General features: G+C 35.9%; 8 protein-coding genes across 8 annotated transcripts; 5 read left to right on the forward strand and 3 right to left on the reverse strand.

Moving 5' to 3' along the window:
• Positions 1–342: 342 nt before the first annotated feature.
• RHIMIDRAFT_312997 (arginyl-tRNA synthetase) lies at positions 343–2,789 on the reverse strand. The gene is made up of 4 exons (XM_023614845.1): positions 2,212–2,789; positions 1,837–2,143; positions 838–1,783; positions 343–784 (listed from the first exon to the last, which is right to left on the reverse strand). The coding sequence occupies exons 1-4, from the start codon at positions 2,458–2,460 to the stop codon at positions 463–465; spliced, it is 1,824 nt and encodes a 607-aa protein (XP_023466679.1). The 5' UTR covers positions 2,461–2,789; the 3' UTR covers positions 343–462.
• A 110-nt stretch (positions 2,790–2,899) lies between these two features.
• On the forward strand, positions 2,900–4,320 carry RHIMIDRAFT_291549 (ubiquinone biosynthesis O-methyltransferase). The gene is made up of 3 exons (XM_023613821.1): positions 2,900–3,226; positions 3,289–3,427; positions 3,485–4,320. The coding sequence occupies exons 1-3, from the start codon at positions 2,933–2,935 to the stop codon at positions 3,913–3,915; spliced, it is 864 nt and encodes a 287-aa protein (XP_023466680.1). The 5' UTR covers positions 2,900–2,932; the 3' UTR covers positions 3,916–4,320.
• RHIMIDRAFT_201750 (Pkinase-domain-containing protein) lies at positions 3,971–5,533 on the reverse strand (the record flags this gene model as incomplete). Its single annotated transcript, XM_023606566.1, has 10 exons — positions 3,971–4,269; positions 4,321–4,433; positions 4,491–4,508; positions 4,565–4,622; positions 4,681–4,745; positions 4,813–4,882; positions 4,928–5,058; positions 5,119–5,145; positions 5,199–5,382; positions 5,434–5,533. 10 exons carry the CDS (start codon positions 5,531–5,533, stop codon positions 3,971–3,973), a joined length of 1,065 nt encoding a protein of 354 aa, XP_023466681.1.
• A 145-nt stretch (positions 5,534–5,678) lies between these two features.
• Positions 5,679–7,017, forward strand: RHIMIDRAFT_281008 (uncharacterized protein). The gene is made up of 6 exons (XM_023612962.1): positions 5,679–5,711; positions 5,761–6,096; positions 6,147–6,224; positions 6,275–6,402; positions 6,452–6,582; positions 6,630–7,017. Exons 1-6 carry the CDS (start codon positions 5,698–5,700, stop codon positions 6,843–6,845), a joined length of 903 nt encoding a protein of 300 aa, XP_023466682.1. The 5' UTR covers positions 5,679–5,697; the 3' UTR covers positions 6,846–7,017.
• Positions 7,018–7,249: 232 nt separating this feature from the next.
• On the reverse strand, positions 7,250–8,995 carry RHIMIDRAFT_281011 (cysteine proteinase). Its single transcript, XM_023612963.1, has 5 exons — positions 8,667–8,995; positions 8,489–8,614; positions 8,333–8,432; positions 8,039–8,275; positions 7,250–7,983 (listed from the first exon to the last, which is right to left on the reverse strand). Exons 1-5 carry the CDS (start codon positions 8,896–8,898, stop codon positions 7,278–7,280), a joined length of 1,401 nt encoding a protein of 466 aa, XP_023466683.1. The 5' UTR covers positions 8,899–8,995; the 3' UTR covers positions 7,250–7,277.
• A 1,063-nt stretch (positions 8,996–10,058) lies between these two features.
• Positions 10,059–11,039, forward strand: RHIMIDRAFT_226084 (uncharacterized protein). The gene is made up of 4 exons (XM_023607549.1): positions 10,059–10,164; positions 10,217–10,411; positions 10,465–10,577; positions 10,628–11,039. Coding segments are annotated over exons 1-4 (684 nt in total). The 5' UTR covers positions 10,059–10,163; the 3' UTR covers positions 11,003–11,039.
• Positions 11,040–11,109: 70 nt separating this feature from the next.
• Positions 11,110–12,051, forward strand: RHIMIDRAFT_127091 (mitogen-activated protein kinase scaffold protein 1). The gene is made up of 4 exons (XM_023605485.1): positions 11,110–11,362; positions 11,424–11,497; positions 11,588–11,711; positions 11,778–12,051. The coding sequence occupies exons 1-4, from the start codon at positions 11,266–11,268 to the stop codon at positions 11,852–11,854; spliced, it is 372 nt and encodes a 123-aa protein (XP_023466685.1). The 5' UTR covers positions 11,110–11,265; the 3' UTR covers positions 11,855–12,051.
• Position 12,052: 1 nt separating this feature from the next.
• Positions 12,053–13,002, forward strand: RHIMIDRAFT_127105 (uncharacterized protein). Its single transcript, XM_023605486.1, has 2 exons — positions 12,053–12,290; positions 12,344–13,002. The coding sequence occupies exons 1-2, from the start codon at positions 12,101–12,103 to the stop codon at positions 12,838–12,840; spliced, it is 687 nt and encodes a 228-aa protein (XP_023466686.1). The 5' UTR covers positions 12,053–12,100; the 3' UTR covers positions 12,841–13,002.
• Positions 13,003–16,976: the final 3,974 nt, after the last annotated feature.

Raw genomic sequence — 16,976 nt, forward strand, 5'->3', positions numbered from 1 at the left:
GTACTTTCTTATTAAATAAGATGTTAGATAATACATTTCTACGTGAGATCGCGTCATTCTCAGCATCCACAGTTTAGTCGCTATCTAGATATCGTGAATTAACCAATGAGCAGTACTAACTCAATAGAAGATCTCCCCAAAAGTCGTGTATCTCAAAAAGTATAAATAGAGTCCTTTATTCTATGTAATTTGTTCTTCGTCTAACTTTCTCCTAATAAAGCATTTCAAAGTATTTTCTTGTTTGTTTTATCTGTTAAGAGAGTTACCCTATCACAATAAGAATAAAGGGTTATTAATAACGTCCAAGGTGTATCATTAAAAGCATCATTATCTTCATTAAAACGTCTACTATAATAAACATCCCAAGGAAATAGATAGCGCGAAACGTACTTTAACAGACATGTGGACAGAATATACAGTGCTTTTATGTATGAAATGATTAATGTATGAGATAGGATTATGCTACATCCTTTCAAGCGGTTTAAGTCCAACCAATCTCATACCATTAGCCAGCGTTGTTTTAGCCGCCCAAAAGAGAAGCAGTCTTGCTTGAGCCAGTTTTGGGTCGATATCTTTGATACGTAGGTTGTAGTTCACCTGACTAATCATGTGTGCCAGCTTGAAGAGATAAAGAACAATGGTACAAGGCTCCAATGTTTTAAAGGCAACTTGTACATTATCTGGATACAGTGAAATAGTTCGCGTTAGCTCAAAGGCTTCAGTCTCTGTCAATAGAGAAAAATCACAATCTGTCGATATGTTGATGTTCATCTTGCGCTCAATACTATGGCATGTTATTAATCTTATGAATGAAGTGCTGATTACTACTCTACTTACCCACAAATACGTGCATGTGTATATTGTAAAAACACACCCGTATCCCCTTTTGCGTCCATCATTCTGTCCCAGACAAAGTTGTAGTTCCTCATCCTCTTGGCTGCCATATCTTGAGTGATAACATCAGATATACCTAAAGTATCTGCAATATAATCGACAGCTTCTTCTCCTTTGATGATATGGCCACTGACAGAGATACCTTCGTTCAAAATATCCATGTATTTTCCATGCCTCATATCTTCTTTAATTGTCTTCAGCATACTCTCCTTGGACGTATCAAGAATATCACTCAAAAATATAGCTGTTCCTTTTCTGGTCGACATACCTGTGATCCTTCCAAATGGTGCATGAATTAGCTCTGGACAGTGATTATGTTCGTCCCATAAAAGCTCAATGATCTTGAACAATTGCTTAAAGTGATGCTCCTGCTCAATGCCTACAACGTAAATTATCTTTTCCAGACCCTTGAACTTTTCACATCGCATCATGACACTGGCTATATCGCGTGTTAAATACAAGCTGGCCCCATCCGCCTTTCTGATCACGGCTTTTCCCAAACTAGGATCATAAATGGACAATTTGACTACCATTGATCCATCTTCTGACTCATCACAAAGTCCTTTCTGTTTAAGTGCCTCGTAAACTTGGGGAATATATTTCTCTGTTTCAGATTCGCCTGAGAAATGATCAAACTTGATCCCAAGGCGCTTATAAGCCTTTTCATAGCATTGAATGCTCTGATCACGGAACTCTTTCCACTGCTGAATGACCTCAGGATCTTTATCTTCCATTTTCTTAAAGTATGCAGCAGCCTCTTGCTCAATCTTTTCTGAGTCCTCTTTCATTTCCTGATGGATTTTGACATAGATGTCATATAGATGCTTAATAGGGTCCTTTTTCAGTTCTTCAGGATTTCCATACTTTTTATAACCCACAGCCAATAGTCCTTGAAGATGATGATGATTTAATTGACTTTAGTACATTTTATGTCACCCTTACCATATTGTTTTCCCCAATCTCCCAAGTAGTTAAGACCGATACACGTGTATCCATTTGCTTCGTATATCCTTTTGATAAACGCACCGAGGATTGTACTCCTTAAATGTCCAGCATGAAACGGTTTGGCTATATTGGGTGAACTAAAGTCGATGAGGACCGTCTTATCTGCTCTCTCTGTTTGACCATATCGTTCTCTTTCCTCATAGACGTTCTGCAACGTTTCTTTGATATATTCCGTTTGGTTAACGCTAAAGTTCAAAAAATGACCCTGAGCTGTTACTTGTTTGATATGAGTGTCTTGTCCAAACTTTGAATAGTTCATTGATGTTAGCAAATGAAACAAACAAACGAACAAAAAAAGACAAGGAAACTTACTGAAAAAATGATGTTTTTACACACCCTGTCTTGGTCTTGATCATTAGTCAGTTTGAGTAAACGGGGAATGGGAAGAGTAAATTGCCCATGTTCGTGTGATTTAGGTATTTGAATAAGTTCAAGTAGATCTTGTTTGTGAACACGTAATAACTTGGTCAATTTGGTCGCAATGACGTTTTTGAATTTGAGCTTTGTGTTATTCACTTTATGTAGTTCAGGATTACTAGTCTTCTTGTTTGATTTTGCCATTTTAAAGAAAAAAGAACTGTCATTTTATGCGACTTTAATTATTTATCAAACCACATTTAAATTTATCAGAATATCAGCACGATTACTACTGTTAAGGATAAGAAGAAAAAAAGGGGGCGTGTTTATAATTATGAATGAATTCAACCTAATCTTTATAAACCCAATTACTCTGTTTCCTGTTACTTTTGACTTGCTTAATTCATGAAAAAAAAAAAGACACTATTCCATATTAAGTCACTCATATCCATGCAAGGCAATTACACTTATATTAACAGAAAGAAAACTTGATCAGTAATAAAATCAAGACAACTTTTCTTACTAATTATCATCTCATAATAAACTCAACGTATAAAAAAAGAATAATTCTTTTTCATGACTTGATATTATCGCGCATGCACTCAGCGGAGCTACTGTCTTTATTACTTTCCACTCTTTTTTTTTTAAAAAAAAAACACACACACTTCTATACATAATGTTCAGACATTTATTACCACGTAATGTAATAACTAGATCTTTACATAAATATACAAAGGTCCCCAGCTTTACAACCATTGACAAGGCCGAAGTCAAGAAATTCAGTGATAAAGCAGCCGAATGGTGGAATCCGTCAGGAGAGTTTGCCATGCTACAATTATTAAATCCTCCTCGAGTGACATATGTCCGAGATCAACTCGTAGGATCCAATAGTGAGGCAGCCAAGAGTGGGAACCCGTTTGCAGGGAAGCGTATGTTAGATATTGGTTGTGGTGGAGGACTGCTTTCTGAGGTACCCTTCTTTCTTCAAATAGTTGAGTAATAACATAGTTACTCATGCTTCTTTCTTCTTAGTCACTTGTTCGACTTGGAGGCGATGTTGTTGGTGCAGACGCATCCTATGATAATATACAAATGGCTAAAGTACATGCCCAGCAAGACCCGTCTTTATGGCAGGGGCCAGGAAAACTAGAATATCGTCATACAACAGCAGGTAAGAAAGAAACAGCTGTTTACGTCAAGAATACATATAAACTTTTTTGTTTGTTAGAGGAGCTTTTGGAAAAGAATGAGAGCTTTGACGTTGTATTGGCCATGGAAATTATAGAACATGTCAATCAGCCTCTTGCCTTCTTAAGGACGTGTGCTAACCTAACGCGCCCTGGTGGGGATTTGTTCTTATCAACCATGTCGCGGACACCCGCAGCTTATTTTTTGACCGTCTTTTTAGCAGAAAAGGTACTAGGCATGGTTCATGATGGAACACACGATTGGAGTAAATATATCAAAAGTCGTGAATTATGCAATGCAATTGAATCATTTGGAGATGAATGGTCTGTTAAGGATGTGCGTGGCATATCATGGGATCCATTCAATAGACGATGGAAACTAGCAGAGCGTAACGGTTCGATTGGCTTTGGTGGATTGGAGTCATTGGAAGTAAATTATATCATGAGAGCATCAAGAAAGATTAAGCAATAAATATATTATTCATAAAGCACATAAAATATATATATAAAAAGGGCACGAAAATAAGCTAAGATGCAGGAACGCCAGACTTTTGTTGCTCTGCTGCCAATTTCAAAGCTGCAGCTAGACTATGTTTCCCATCTGTCTTATCAGATGATAAACTTGCAGTTCTTAATCTATTCATTGCCCTAATAGCTCCCACTGCACTCTTGAGTGTCCTACGAGGATTGAAGTTTTCACGAACAGTTTGAAGAATGTCGATATCATTAGCATTATCGCCTGTCATCCACTTGTGCTTCAAAGCCTGTGCAGCGGTCATTCTTGCTTTATCGTCCAATGTCAATAAATTTCTGATAAAGTCTTTGGCTATACTCATGTATTACTTTCCTTTTTCGTGTTTTAACAAAATGATATTACCATCTTCTGAAATATTTCTCCAGTATCTCTCATGGAAATCATATCTTGCATGCGTAATTTCATCAATTAACTCCACTTGATCCTCTGCTTGGAATGGCTGATAACCACATAATCTTCATATGAAAGGTTAGCTTTTTCTATAATGCGATATGATGACCAATCAAACTTACAGAGTATAGGCAATAACACTATATATGATCAAATTAGCACAGTTACCCCAAACACACTTTCATTCTATACTTACCCAACAGCCCACATATCAATTGCGGTACCATAGCCCTTTCGTGTCAACACTTCAGGAGCTAAAAAAAGAAGAAGAGAGAATAAATCATGGCTTCATAAACACAAACATTCACCTACCGACATAACCAGGCGATCCACAGACCGTTTCCAAAGCAGAAACGTCAGAATTGTTCTTTGCGATACTAAAAATATGATAATCAGCCACACGCAAACAAAGTTAAATAATTTGTGCAACTCGTTCTTCGTTACCCAAAATCGCAAATAACCAAATCTGCATCAGAATCAGGTGTTTTGAATAGCAAATTTTCAGGCTTCATGTCTGCAAAAGTCATTAGGCCAAGCATGTATCTTGATAACTCTTTACCTCTGTGAACAATATTGTGTGAATGCAAGTATTCAAGGCCAATGAGGACTGAACGCATGATGACAACTGCATCCTTTTCTGAAAACTTGCCTCTTTCAAACAAGCGTTCAAATAATTCACCACCTGTTGCACTAAATTAATAAGTTAGTCATAACATGTTTTAGTGAAAAAAAAAATGTCATATTTCATACAGTTCAAATACAAGATAAAATTTGTCCCTTTATAAAGATGTTTATTGATGAGAGTACTTTGTATGTGTATCAAAATATACCTTGACTCGAAATAGTCATAGAATCCAATCACATTAGGATGATTCAACCCCTTGAGAACATTGACCTCGTCTTTGACCATATCATTATGATTCTTTACGTTACGTTTAGGGATAATCTTGATTGCGACTTCCTTTCCGTCACTATTTCTGATCGCCTTCTTGACCGAACCAAAGGAACCACTGCCTTTGAATGTCATAGATCAATAAAAGTGTGTGAATAGATCATCTTAATTACCGAGAACTTCTGAGAAAGTATAGTTCTTTTTCTTTTCATAAGACTCGGGCTGGCCTACACCTCCGTGAACAATAGTATCAAGCGCCTTAAAGAAACCCATTTGAAAAGAAGAAAAAAGAGAGAGAGAAAGGGAGAAAAAAAGAAGGAGCAGAAAAAAAAAAAGATAAAGCATCCAAATATGGAAATCGCCAGTGACAACGTTTGCATAGGTAAATATTTTGCCACTTTGTGTTCACATAAGCATTCTTTTTTTTCTTTTCACTAATGTCTCAAGACCTGTAAGGAAACAATGCAACATAATACAAGTATAAATTAAGACTTTCTTAGGAAAACCCAACACATCAACTCACTGTTTGCGCATAATCCTACAACGACGACTGCAGTTGAAGGTCAACTTTATGAATTACCACTTGTAGAAGATAAGACGTTCTTGCTGATAAACTTGCCTCCTCACTTTCCTGAAGAACCACCAGTAATCACATTCTCACCAACCAATATGAGACATCCTTGGCTTGAGTCTGACGTGGTTGTGTGTGATGGTCTGTCGAACTGGCAACCACAACAGTCTAATTTGGGAATGCTCGTAAAAGAAATTTATAAAGAATTTACAACTAGGCCTCCAGTAAAGAAAACAATGACTAATGAGACCAAGTCAGAGGAAGGGTAAGCATATAATATGAATGCAATGAATATTGAAACGCATCCCGATATAGTTACGGACACCGCCCACTTCCTCCTATACCACCCATGATGCCGTCTAACCCTGAATATGCAGCCATATCTAAACTAAGGTACTGAAAGAAAGGATAGACACGTCCGAACTCACTTTTTTTTTTCTTAGCCCCGAAGAAGTGGAAGAACTCTTATATAACGAAACAGCTTTCGAGTTATTTTTCTATAACCTCGAAAGAGTGAAAAACTTGAAAACCTTCCATGAAGACTTGAGAAATGGCAATGAAATGCTTGCACGTAAGAAAGAAGGGAAAAGTAATAAAAAAGATAATGATACATTCAATAGTAGACAAGAACTTAAGCAGAGAGGATGAGTTGATCAAGCTGAGATCAGAAGTTGTAAACTCGCATCTGAAATATAAGGCAGATAAACAAGATTTTGAAGCTAAAGAGAAACTACAACAAGAGGCTTTTAATGTAACTCCCCTTTTCTTTCTTTACTTTATTCTAACTTCTTTTCATAGAGATTCTCCTCATCCACAGTACTGACCAGACTCAAGGCAAGCGTGTATGAGTCAGACGAACTATCAGAGTCAGTAGCACAGAGCTTCTTAGATGGTAACTTGAACAATGAAAGCTTTGTGAAGCAGTTTAGAGAATTCAGAAAGGTGTATCACTTGAGAGCAAGCAAATTGGAAAAGGCTCAAAGGGATAACTTGTTTATACCCGCATATTATTAAACCCAACCTTTATATTAAACGCGCATATACTTTATTCAGAAATTACGCTGATAGAAAAATGACAATTTCAGACAACAAATAATAAAAGAGAGCCCACAATAAGTGAAAGAATGAGATATAAAAGATTAGTATTTTCAGTTACGTGTTAAAAGTGCTGACCACATTTATCTTCTCTCAAAAATATCAAGCTCATTACATGTATTAAATGTTGTCTTTTAAACAATGAAGATTGATGATCAAGATCATTAAAGTTATTGATCTTATATTGTGTGCATATGTACAATAAGGATATACGATTGACATAAGTGATGAAGGGTGAAAACATAAATAAGCAAATTTATTTATAAAATGATTGATATTCGACTCTAAATACAATATTTACACATAGCATATATCTTTTTTTGAAAAAAAAAAAAAAAAAATACACATTCTTTAACAATCACGAACTGTCCATTGACTAACATGGCCTACAGCATTACTATAAGTGCGTGGCGATTGATTTCCATACAGAGAGCGATGTGGGACGTCTGCAGATCTTACTACCCAAGCATCGGGATCAGTGGCAACAACTGTATTATCAAGCTCTACAAATTTGACCTTCTTTGCCTTTGCTTCGTCTTCACTACTATCATCACGAGATCTCTTTAAACATTTTTTTGCATGAAGTTCATCGGGCAAATCCAATTCAGTTAATGCCAATTTTTGCTCTGGTTGTTTCTTGTTCATCTTGCAGTTGGTAACATCCTTGTTATTAGCAACCATTTCTTTTTGTTCGTAAAAAAGCATGTATGCCTGTTGCTTCATGACTTCTTTAACTCCAACATGGCAGACCTCCTCATCATTGATGAGATACCATGATCCCCCAGAGTTTCTAACATATGCATAGTAGTGTCCAGAATCGCATGTTGAACCTTGATGTACAAGGACTGCATACAGACGATAAGTAGCCTTTTCAACGTGCTTTTCTTCGCTCATATATGGGGCCATATTCAAGATCGTTGGATATCTGATACGCTTTTTAAGCTTGACCATACTGTCAGAATGAAAGTCGTATTCAAATCTTTTCAAGTGAATAATCAAATTGTTTGGAATTTCAGAAATCGTCATTTGCTTGTATGCCTTGACTTTTTGCTTACATCTATTTGATAACAAATTAACAAACATGTAAATGGGAATCGTCTTACGATACTTACTGTTCACAGTTGTATCCATTTTCACTGGGGTTATCGCCACCAATAACATCCGTTTGGATATATGATTTCAAAGCATCTTCAATGCTTTCGGCTTCATTCAGCTGAACACTGAGATCCAGATACCGATCGTAGCTGTTTGATTTTGCATTGCAATTATCGCAAGTGACCTGTGACTGCAGTTTACCACCAAAGATATAATGCACAAGGCCATTTTCTTCTTGCTCAGGTGTAAGTTTGCTAAAATAAACATTGTGGCTTAGCTAAAATCTTTTTTTTAAGGGGCAGCCGATTTACCTTTTGGCGGGTGTATATGAATTTTGGAATGCATCAAGAAGGAACATGAAGAATTCGTGAGCGTCTTCTTGACGGCCCAAAGTCAATCTTGATGATATTCCTATTGATATAAAAATAAATTAAATAACTTATGAATAAAAGTGTATTTTGACTTACTTTTCAAATTGCTAGTAAAATAGTTCAAGCTGATAGCAGCAAGGGGGGTCAAACTTTTAAATGTTTTAAAGCATTTGTAAACGTGTTCAGTCATTGCACATAAAGCGCAGAAACCTTCTTTGAGGCCTTGTTGATAGTGGTTAATGGGATGAAAGTGCGGGCAAATGCTGTCACTTACAATTTTCCTTATGGTCGTTGGTTAACAAGTATTGAGATAAGGGTGCAGTGTATGTTAAACATGCCAATACTGAATTAAGAAAACATGTGTTGAACATGTTGATGAATCCAGGTCCAATCTTCCTCTTGAAAGACCAGCTGTACTGTAGCTTGCTTCTATCAAAAGGAATAAATTTGGAAGCAGGTGAAGGCTTGGTATTCCTTTGGTTTTGTTTTTTAAAGATCTTTGTCATTTGTAAAATAAAAATAAAACAAAGAGGAAAGAGCTGTAACCAAATACTTTTTTTTTGACAACAAAGAGAATAAAAGCAGTAATGTCGTGGTCACCGCCCTTATTCCGGAAACTGGTTTCAGGTCTAAAATTTTTTTTATATTTTCATAAACCTCACAGATAAGTTGTAACTTTTATAAAGGGATTACTCTTTACTTCTTGCGTGTGTGTAATCGTTTTTGATGGCTTATAATACTGGTTGTAAGATTAGCAATAACGTATCCGTACTGGTTTGTTTATGATTCTATCATATCACCAGTTTCATCATCAAATATACACTTTTAACTGTCCTTCTCCATTGGACTAGCTATCTATAAATGAAAGCACTTGAAGCCTTCACAAAGAATAGTTCTACTGTGGATAAAAAGACGAAATGTGATTATATATTTCCCAAACGAATGATGGACATAAACATGGTGTGCATTCCTAAAATGTACTTCCAATAAGCGTCAGCATAAGAAGATATATAGTAAAACATGATGAAGATAGAGAGAATCTGTGTGCAAAATGCAATTTGTTGTTATGATGTGTGCATATACAAGTTAAGATACAGCCTATCCTCAGTATAGCATTACTAAAGTACATGCAGCAACTTGAAATATTGCTTAACAAGTCATTATTAGATCATCCTTTTCAGTCGTCGTTTGCTCATTTTGTAACAAAAAGAAGACTATATAATATCATATTCGTAAGCTGACATTCGAATGTAATCTATGGCATTCATGTCGCATATTCACGAGAGCGCACCTCTGTAAATAGGCCATTTACTTTAACAATAACTATATTTCATCATATAGCTTGCAATATAGAACCCATTTAGCACTGAGATGACCCTTTTATTATCTTGTCTCAGCTTCCTTATTTACAAGAATCAATTCACTAAAGCCAAGCTGTCACCACTACTGTATATGAAGTTGTTGTGTATAGAAAATGCATTACTGCTGGTCATTATCCTTCTTATTCCTCCCCTATCCGTTGTGAAATCCTTGTACATCACATATTGTTTTTCAATTTCATAGTCCAATCTTTGGCAAGTTTTTGTTTCATGATACTATCTGTACGCTTTGGTGAAGGGTATCTGAATTTAAAATACATAAAGTCTCTTTTTTTTTTTCCTGGGCTCTTTTGACTCATAAGCAGATACACACTCTTTATATATACTTTTTTTCTCTCTCTTTTATTTCTATATATTACGAGAATAAGCAAGGAATTGTAAAGAATTAGACAAGTAGTAACATGTGACTGGAATGTCAAACTGATGAACTGACATGATTAAATAGTGGAAGACATGAGCAGTGGATCTGACAGTGAATATTCAAAATATTGGATTGATTGGTTTTTGGACACCAAAGGAAATGAATACTTTTGTGAAGTAGACGAAGAATATATCTTGGATAGATTCAACTTGACTGGACTCAATTTAGAAGTGCCGCAATATTACCTTGAGGCATTAGACATGATTACGGATAATTTAGGTAAAAGAAGCAAGTCGAATGATTCAGGCCAGCTGACAAGTTTTTTTTAATAGAAGAAGAAAAGTTTGATGATAAAACAAGAGACCAAATTGAACGAGCTGCACGACACTTGTATGGTTTAATTCACGCCAGATTCATTATTACCAGTCGTGGATTATCAAAAATGGTAAGGGAAAGAGAAAAAGAAAAAAGACGAGGGCCAAAACTTTTTATTAGCTTGAGAAATATAAAAAAGCAGAGTTTGGTCGATGTCCACGAGTGCTCTGTAGCCTTCAGCCGCTCTTGCCGGTGGGATTATCGGATGTGCCGCAGACAAAGACTGTGAAATTATATTGTCCACGCTGCGAGGATATCTATAACCCCAAATCATCACGACATGCATCCATTGATGGTGCTTACTTTGGCACGTCATTCCCTCACATGTTGTTTCAAGTACACGCGAATTATCTGCCTACAAAAACATTTGACCGTTATGAACCACGTATCTTTGGATTCAAAATTCATCATATTGCAGAACAACATCGATGGCAGGACCGGGCTCGTGAAGAGTATCAGAAACGATTGATTGAATTGCAAAAATCAGAGGAATAATAAAAGTCAACGTGACTGTAAATAAACAAGATGACGTTTATCCATTTCTTCTCTTTAGGGCGGGGAAAGAACGGAGAGGGGAGGGGGGATAGTTAGATTGGGCGTAAAAATAATAACTCTCTTTTTTTCACTATCGGGGAACTGACCATAAAAGGTAGCCTATCATCTCTTTTCTTTATTTTGCATGAATCTTTAGAGAAAGAAAAAAATAATTCCATTTTTATTTTTTCTTACGGAGAGTCAAAGTTAAAAATTTTTTAAAGATGGAAGCAAGATTTGTTGACATGTGTAGTCCTCATTTCTATAATGGGCTTTTAGTAGCTGCAGTCACAGACAGAGATGGCGTTGTGTTATTGAAATGTAAGTGTATAAATAGGTATATTTGCTAAAACAATTTTCTTACCCCATTTGGTTAAAACAGGCAAGTCTGAAAATGCCAAAGACGACCTGATTGAGTCTACTCTTCAAAGTACTTTTGCAGTAACCAATAATCAGGTATGTGGAGTTCAAATATGAAAAATTGTAGCATCGATCAGTTACCAGTCATGCGATGGAATGGAGAACCAATCATGTATTTTTTTTTAGGCATCAAAGCTTGGCCTTGGTAATAATAATAGCATCATCAGCGTTTATGACTTGTACCAGATTATCCAATTAAACGATGCACCTCTCATCATCACTCTGATTGCTGACGCCAGTGCCAATACAGGTAAAAAAAAAAAAAAAAAGAAAAAGAAAAGAGATATAACAAAGACTAATACAAGGAAACTGTTAGGTCTCTTTATGAGCTTGGGACATAGTTTGATCGATCTGACAAGGCCCATTGTGGAAGCATTAGTCGTAGATAAATAGAAATAAAGGAAAATTCATGCAAAATGTCAAATAATGGCATTGACCAACAATAAACAAAGAACCAGTCAGAGGTGTGTGTTACTATGGTAATGGTAGTAAGGAACGGGATTTATTTTTGTACGACAAATGATTTTATAAAATAGAAAAGACGACAAAATTACCTTTTTAGGATTGATCACTTTTTTATATAAAAGAACTCAAACTTTACCTTGATCTTTTTTCTTTACTCCCTTTTTTATTTCTTACATGCCTTCAGATTATTTTTATATCAAATCCATTTCTACCGGAAATGTTGTATCAGCCATCACACACGGAGATCCCCTAAGATCACAAGTCTTGGTAACCCCACCTACATTATCCGATGCAGAGCTTTGGTACTGGAAAGGACAATTTATTTGCAACAAAGCCAACGGACTCGTTCTTGATATTCGTAAAGGTAAACTTGGAGATGGTCTGCCTTGATCAAAGCTAACTGTTATCTGTCTATAGGACGCTTGAGATTAATTGAAGATACTGAAATTTGTTTGTATCATGCAAAGCCATTGGATGAAGCACACAACCAACTTTGGGGCGTTCGAAATGACGCTGCTGATGCTTATGGAAAACCATTGGTTGGATCATACATTTATTCTATCGCAAGTAACGAGTGGGTACTTGATATTCAAGCAGCTGAAAATGGAACACAAAAATTAGTGTTATTCCCACTTCAGCCCATCGATAATGATAATCAACGCTGGTTATTTGTCCCTGAAGGCGAATTATCCATCCAAGATACCAAAACATCTTACTTTCCTACTCATATCATGACACCCCCTGATTCTATTACTTCTTCACCTACCTACTCAACCTCCAGTCCAGACATTTCTGAATTTCCTCAAGGATTGACACCCGCAAAACGAGGATCACATTCTGCTATATTCTCAATGGAAGCATTTAAAGATTACCATAACAGAGTATATGGTACACAAGAAGGGAATATTAGGTAAACAATCCTTTATCGTGGGTAATTTCTTTATTCTAATCCGTTTCTCCATATAGTGATAAAGGTATTGCTATGGCATCTGCTTATCATATCTTTCAAAATTGGAAGCTAGATCAGATCACACATGATCCTATGCCATCAGCTGACATCCGACATCGACTCCAGACATTAACACAAATGGAGGTTAGTTCTATATATGTATGTGCATCGACCGTTATTTACTTTTTTCTCGGTTACAGGTTTCTAAACTCCTATCAAATGCAGCCTATTCAAATAACAACAAAGACAGTACAGTAGCACTATCCAATCGTCTTATTATGCAACTCTATGATCAAACACCCATATCACCCTAACTATGAATCACTCCTCCAACTCTCCATCCCCCTCCTTTACTATCTTGTTTCATATCCATTCTTTTCTATGTGTGACTTATGTTACCGGCAATCCCCGTTCAAATGTATATATTTACGCTCACTTCAACTATATGAAAATATGATGTATATTTAAGGATGATCAACTATTTTTTTTGTAAAGGATGACTAGATATCACCACATCTGTACCTATTCCCCCTCCCTTTTGTACTATATATTCTATGTTATTCTATTTGTATTTCTTGTTCATAGTAATAAAAATATATACATGTGATTATACAAAGTGTATATTCAGTCCCTATGCGCCAACCTTTTTTTGATTGTGAGACATGTATAACGTACGGAGAGAACGGAATATGATGGTCTAAACGCCCTTCGTGATTTTATACAAGTTACACTGAAGCCTTTGGTTTGAAATCTAATTTTACTCTTTCCTTGTAATTAAGAACCGTTGCACAGTCAAATTTTCCACACACACAATACATTTGTTGAAAATCCCAACTTGCTCTATATTGTTCATGAGAAAAGAGGAGGGTTTACATTATATAATAAGATCAGTTGCAGTCAATCCATTATTTTGCCCTTAGGTAACAAATAAAGATGCGGAGATACCTGTGCAATGTTTACTGAACGAGAGCGCCCATCAAATCCCAGGTGCTGTTTTGTTGTTGTTGTACTCTATGAAACAACTTTATGAGGGGCCAGATTGTCCCTGGCGTTCTTTTGAACAAAAAAAAAAGCGGGTTTAAGCACAGTTCAATCTTACACACACACACACAAAGACTATTTAGTTTAGATTCAAAAATATAAATTCGAACACTCTCCTTTTTTTTCTTGAGAATGAGAAGACAGGCCATGTTTGTTTTAAAGTTTATAAAAACAAGGTTCATTGCTCAACGTTTATCCATAAATTACATCTTGTAAACATTGAATAAGTATACAAAAATAGAAATAATGCAGTCAAAGTGAGGCACACGTTTCTACATTGACTCTGTTGGATAGTGAGATGATGCATATATGAACCAAGATCAAAATAGATAAGGTATATGATATATGTATGTGTACAGAAATCAAGTCACTCGGTACCTAGTGCTACGATCTACAGTGATCAGCGCTTTGCTCAACATGTCAAACACTTGGTTGCATGAAATTAAACAAGAAAAGATAATAGAACTCCTTTTATAAAGTATCTATAAATAAAACGAAGTAGACTAGTTTCGATTCTAGATTTTAGTTTGCAAATTGGAATCAGATGTATATGTTTTTAGTTATTCTTGTTGCAAAAAAAGGGACCTGTACCTCAACACGAAACGCATCGGAGTAAATAAATGGGTGCTGACAGATGTGTCCATCGAGCGACCTATTTTAGACCCAAACTGCAGATGACATTGTATCCATGCATCTATTTCTGAAAATGGCAAACAAACAGTGCTTTCCATATGGTAAATGCGCATAAAGAGGCTGAGCTTTTGTTTCCATAACGATGACCAGCTCTCTCTCTCTCTTTTTGTGGCACTTTGCTTCAAATATTTACTAAAAAATAAGCCCCTTGCACATGGAAACCAAATGAATCTCTTTTTATTAAACCCAGAAAGAACAAGTGATTTCTGTTTTAGAAACTATGCTAAACTGATGACAAAAAAAGACATGACTTCATGTTTTTCTTTATTCCCCCTTTTGTCATTTGCGAACAAGTACAAGATAAAAGGATTCTCAAGGTTAAAATGGAAATATTTTCAATAAAATAGGTTATGGCTATAAAAGAACAAGATTACGTCTTACAGAGACCAGTGTAACTTTCCTTTCTTTATGTTATTATCCTAAAGTATACTTTGACATGACAGAAAGGATGAATAGCAAAATTGATTCATCTTTTCCCCCTTTTCTTTCATAGTGTCTATATTCATCCCTTGTCAAGAGCAAAAAGGAAAGAGACAAGGGCAAGCCTCGGTAAATGCATTTTACTAAATTCACTACAAGAACTGTCATTTTAGTAAAATTAAATTTTCATCAGGTACAAACACAAGGAAAAAAAATAGTGACATGGTAAAATATTCAGATTTTCTCCTTTTCCTGGATACACACACATATACACATTAGCCTAGAAACATACGATATTTCTTCTATACATAAAGTATATAGGAATAGGCCCTTCCGGACATTAAATATAGTTCAAGCGGCCTTTTTTAATAATTATTATTAATGCCTATGTCTCTAAAAGGGTTCCAAATCTTTAAACATTCGGTCCAACCTTTCAAAATGACATTCACAAGGTACTACCACAAGCAATTCTTGTTTCTCTTGTTCATTTCTCGATTCGATCTCGATAGAACTCGGTTGTTCAACTTTATTAAGCGGACATTGTTCGGATATCTGTCTCTTCGTGAATTTAGTCAGGATAAATTAAGTTCTGACGCTCAATTGTCACAATTAGTAAAGAGTTTCATGCAGACCTAGATTCTTTTATATCCAGCCTTTTTTTTAGAAAAAAGTATTCAGGCATAAACTTTATTTAATGGTCGGAACTGACTAAATGGAATGATTCCCGAGGCTCAACTGGCGACATTCAACAAAAGACTCTAGAATGGTGTATCTACATGTCATTTTTAAAGTTTTTTTTGACAGACTCACTCTTTAGGCCCTACTGGCACTGCTTTTCGTATACAAAGACTATATAAACAGCGCGACACCAGTTTGCCTATTCCTCAAAGCCAAGATTTATGAATCTCCTACTCATCAGTTCTACAACTCTAACATGCCATCTCAATAAATTGACTTTCATTATGAAGTTCATACAACTCAATTACTGCTTTTGCTGAAAAGTTGAATTGCCTTCATTATTATTATTTTAAAAAAAAAAGAGGATTATCGCAATTAACGTTGGTGGCTTTTTTTTTTATTGAACAAAGACTTGTAACTATTTCTTTTTCTTTATTATAGTTGACATGTTGTCTTGGATAAAGCAATCTTTCTCAACGCGTACAATAACCAAGCAACTATGATTAATACAGTTGAGAAAAAAAGTAGCCAAGTCGCATAAGGAATTCACTGAGGAATGATTTACAGAAAATATCTCTGCTTCTACCAATGAGGAACATGTATTTAGACGCATAATTCAATTCATTGAAGTGGTGTGATGGATAAAAGCTAATCATCAGCCTGGATTTTAAACAATTTAATGACAACAAAGCACTTGTTTGGATGAAAAAGATGTCCGTTTCCACTTGTGGTGTGATATCATGCAGTCAATAATTTGGCATTAAACGCCTTTGATATGTGCTTACGAAAGGTCAAAAAAGCATAAATTGCCGATCCATTAACAACACCTGTGTTAGATATCGACTTTGCTTTACCATCAGTTTCTCCGCTATTTTTCTCAAGTAATATCTGTTCAGTTAATAGTTTTATACCAATAGTTCGTTCCTATTATAAGTCTCTATAAAGATTTATTATGTCTTGCTTCAGTTGATTCGTAGTCAGACGTGTAATTGATAGATGGATGGCACTGAATAGAAACATAAAGGTGTTAAAGTATTAGCTTAAAGAGGGAAGGCTAAAGACACGAGAGATAACTTGGTCTGGGGGGAGTCTCTTGCAGTTTTACGCATTACAAGTCTTTGGAGAGGGGGGAAGGGGCTTAGTACTGGAGTGGCATCTGTAGAAAAGTATAAGCAGCTATGGAAATAGGAGCTCAAGCGGAAGGGTGACAGTAGAAGGAATAGAATCAACAGCCTTGCCAGCAGCAGGCTCTGTTTTTTTTTTTTTTTT

Source organism: Rhizopus microsporus (genome assembly GCF_002708625.1).
Source record: "Rhizopus microsporus ATCC 52813 unplaced genomic scaffold scaffold_7, whole genome shotgun sequence".
Lineage (NCBI taxonomy): Eukaryota > Fungi > Mucoromycota > Mucoromycetes > Mucorales > Rhizopodaceae > Rhizopus > Rhizopus microsporus.

Excerpts from the sequence above, each read along its gene's own strand:
- RHIMIDRAFT_312997 (XM_023614845.1), bottom strand. The coding sequence starts at position 2,460 with ATGGCAAAATCAAACAAGAAGACTAGTAATCCTGAACTACATAAAGTG. Across the intron at positions 2,144-2,211 it reads GTAAAAACATCATTTTTTCA|TTTGGACAAGACACTCATAT; the intron begins GTAAGTTTCCTT and ends AACTATTCAAAG. Across the intron at positions 1,784-1,836 it reads AGATTGGGGAAAACAATATG|GACTATTGGCTGTGGGTTAT; the intron begins GTAAGGGTGACA and ends ATCATCTTCAAG.
- RHIMIDRAFT_291549 (XM_023613821.1), top strand. The coding sequence starts at position 2,933 with ATGTTCAGACATTTATTACCACGTAATGTAATAACTAGATCTTTACAT. Across the intron at positions 3,227-3,288 it reads GTGGAGGACTGCTTTCTGAG|TCACTTGTTCGACTTGGAGG; the intron begins GTACCCTTCTTT and ends CTTTCTTCTTAG. Across the intron at positions 3,428-3,484 it reads ATATCGTCATACAACAGCAG|AGGAGCTTTTGGAAAAGAAT; the intron begins GTAAGAAAGAAA and ends TTTGTTTGTTAG.
- RHIMIDRAFT_281008 (XM_023612962.1), top strand. Across the intron at positions 6,097-6,146 it reads GAGACCAAGTCAGAGGAAGG|TTACGGACACCGCCCACTTC; the intron begins GTAAGCATATAA and ends ATCCCGATATAG. Across the intron at positions 6,403-6,451 it reads TGGCAATGAAATGCTTGCAC|TAGACAAGAACTTAAGCAGA; the intron begins GTAAGAAAGAAG and ends TACATTCAATAG.
- RHIMIDRAFT_281011 (XM_023612963.1), bottom strand. The coding sequence starts at position 8,898 with ATGACAAAGATCTTTAAAAAACAAAACCAAAGGAATACCAAGCCTTCA. Across the intron at positions 8,615-8,666 it reads CAACGACCATAAGGAAAATT|GCCTCAAAGAAGGTTTCTGC; the intron begins GTAAGTGACAGC and ends ACTATCAACAAG. Across the intron at positions 8,433-8,488 it reads TTTTACTAGCAATTTGAAAA|GAATATCATCAAGATTGACT; the intron begins GTAAGTCAAAAT and ends TTATATCAATAG.
- RHIMIDRAFT_226084 (XM_023607549.1), top strand. Across the intron at positions 10,412-10,464 it reads CATGATTACGGATAATTTAG|AAGAAGAAAAGTTTGATGAT; the intron begins GTAAAAGAAGCA and ends TTTTTTTAATAG. Across the intron at positions 10,578-10,627 it reads GTCGTGGATTATCAAAAATG|CTTGAGAAATATAAAAAAGC; the intron begins GTAAGGGAAAGA and ends ACTTTTTATTAG.
- RHIMIDRAFT_127091 (XM_023605485.1), top strand. The coding sequence starts at position 11,266 with ATGGAAGCAAGATTTGTTGACATGTGTAGTCCTCATTTCTATAATGGG. Across the intron at positions 11,498-11,587 it reads TTGCAGTAACCAATAATCAG|GCATCAAAGCTTGGCCTTGG; the intron begins GTATGTGGAGTT and ends ATTTTTTTTTAG. Across the intron at positions 11,712-11,777 it reads TGACGCCAGTGCCAATACAG|GTCTCTTTATGAGCTTGGGA; the intron begins GTAAAAAAAAAA and ends GGAAACTGTTAG.
- RHIMIDRAFT_127105 (XM_023605486.1), top strand. The coding sequence starts at position 12,101 with ATGCCTTCAGATTATTTTTATATCAAATCCATTTCTACCGGAAATGTT. Across the intron at positions 12,291-12,343 it reads CGTTCTTGATATTCGTAAAG|GACGCTTGAGATTAATTGAA; the intron begins GTAAACTTGGAG and ends ATCTGTCTATAG.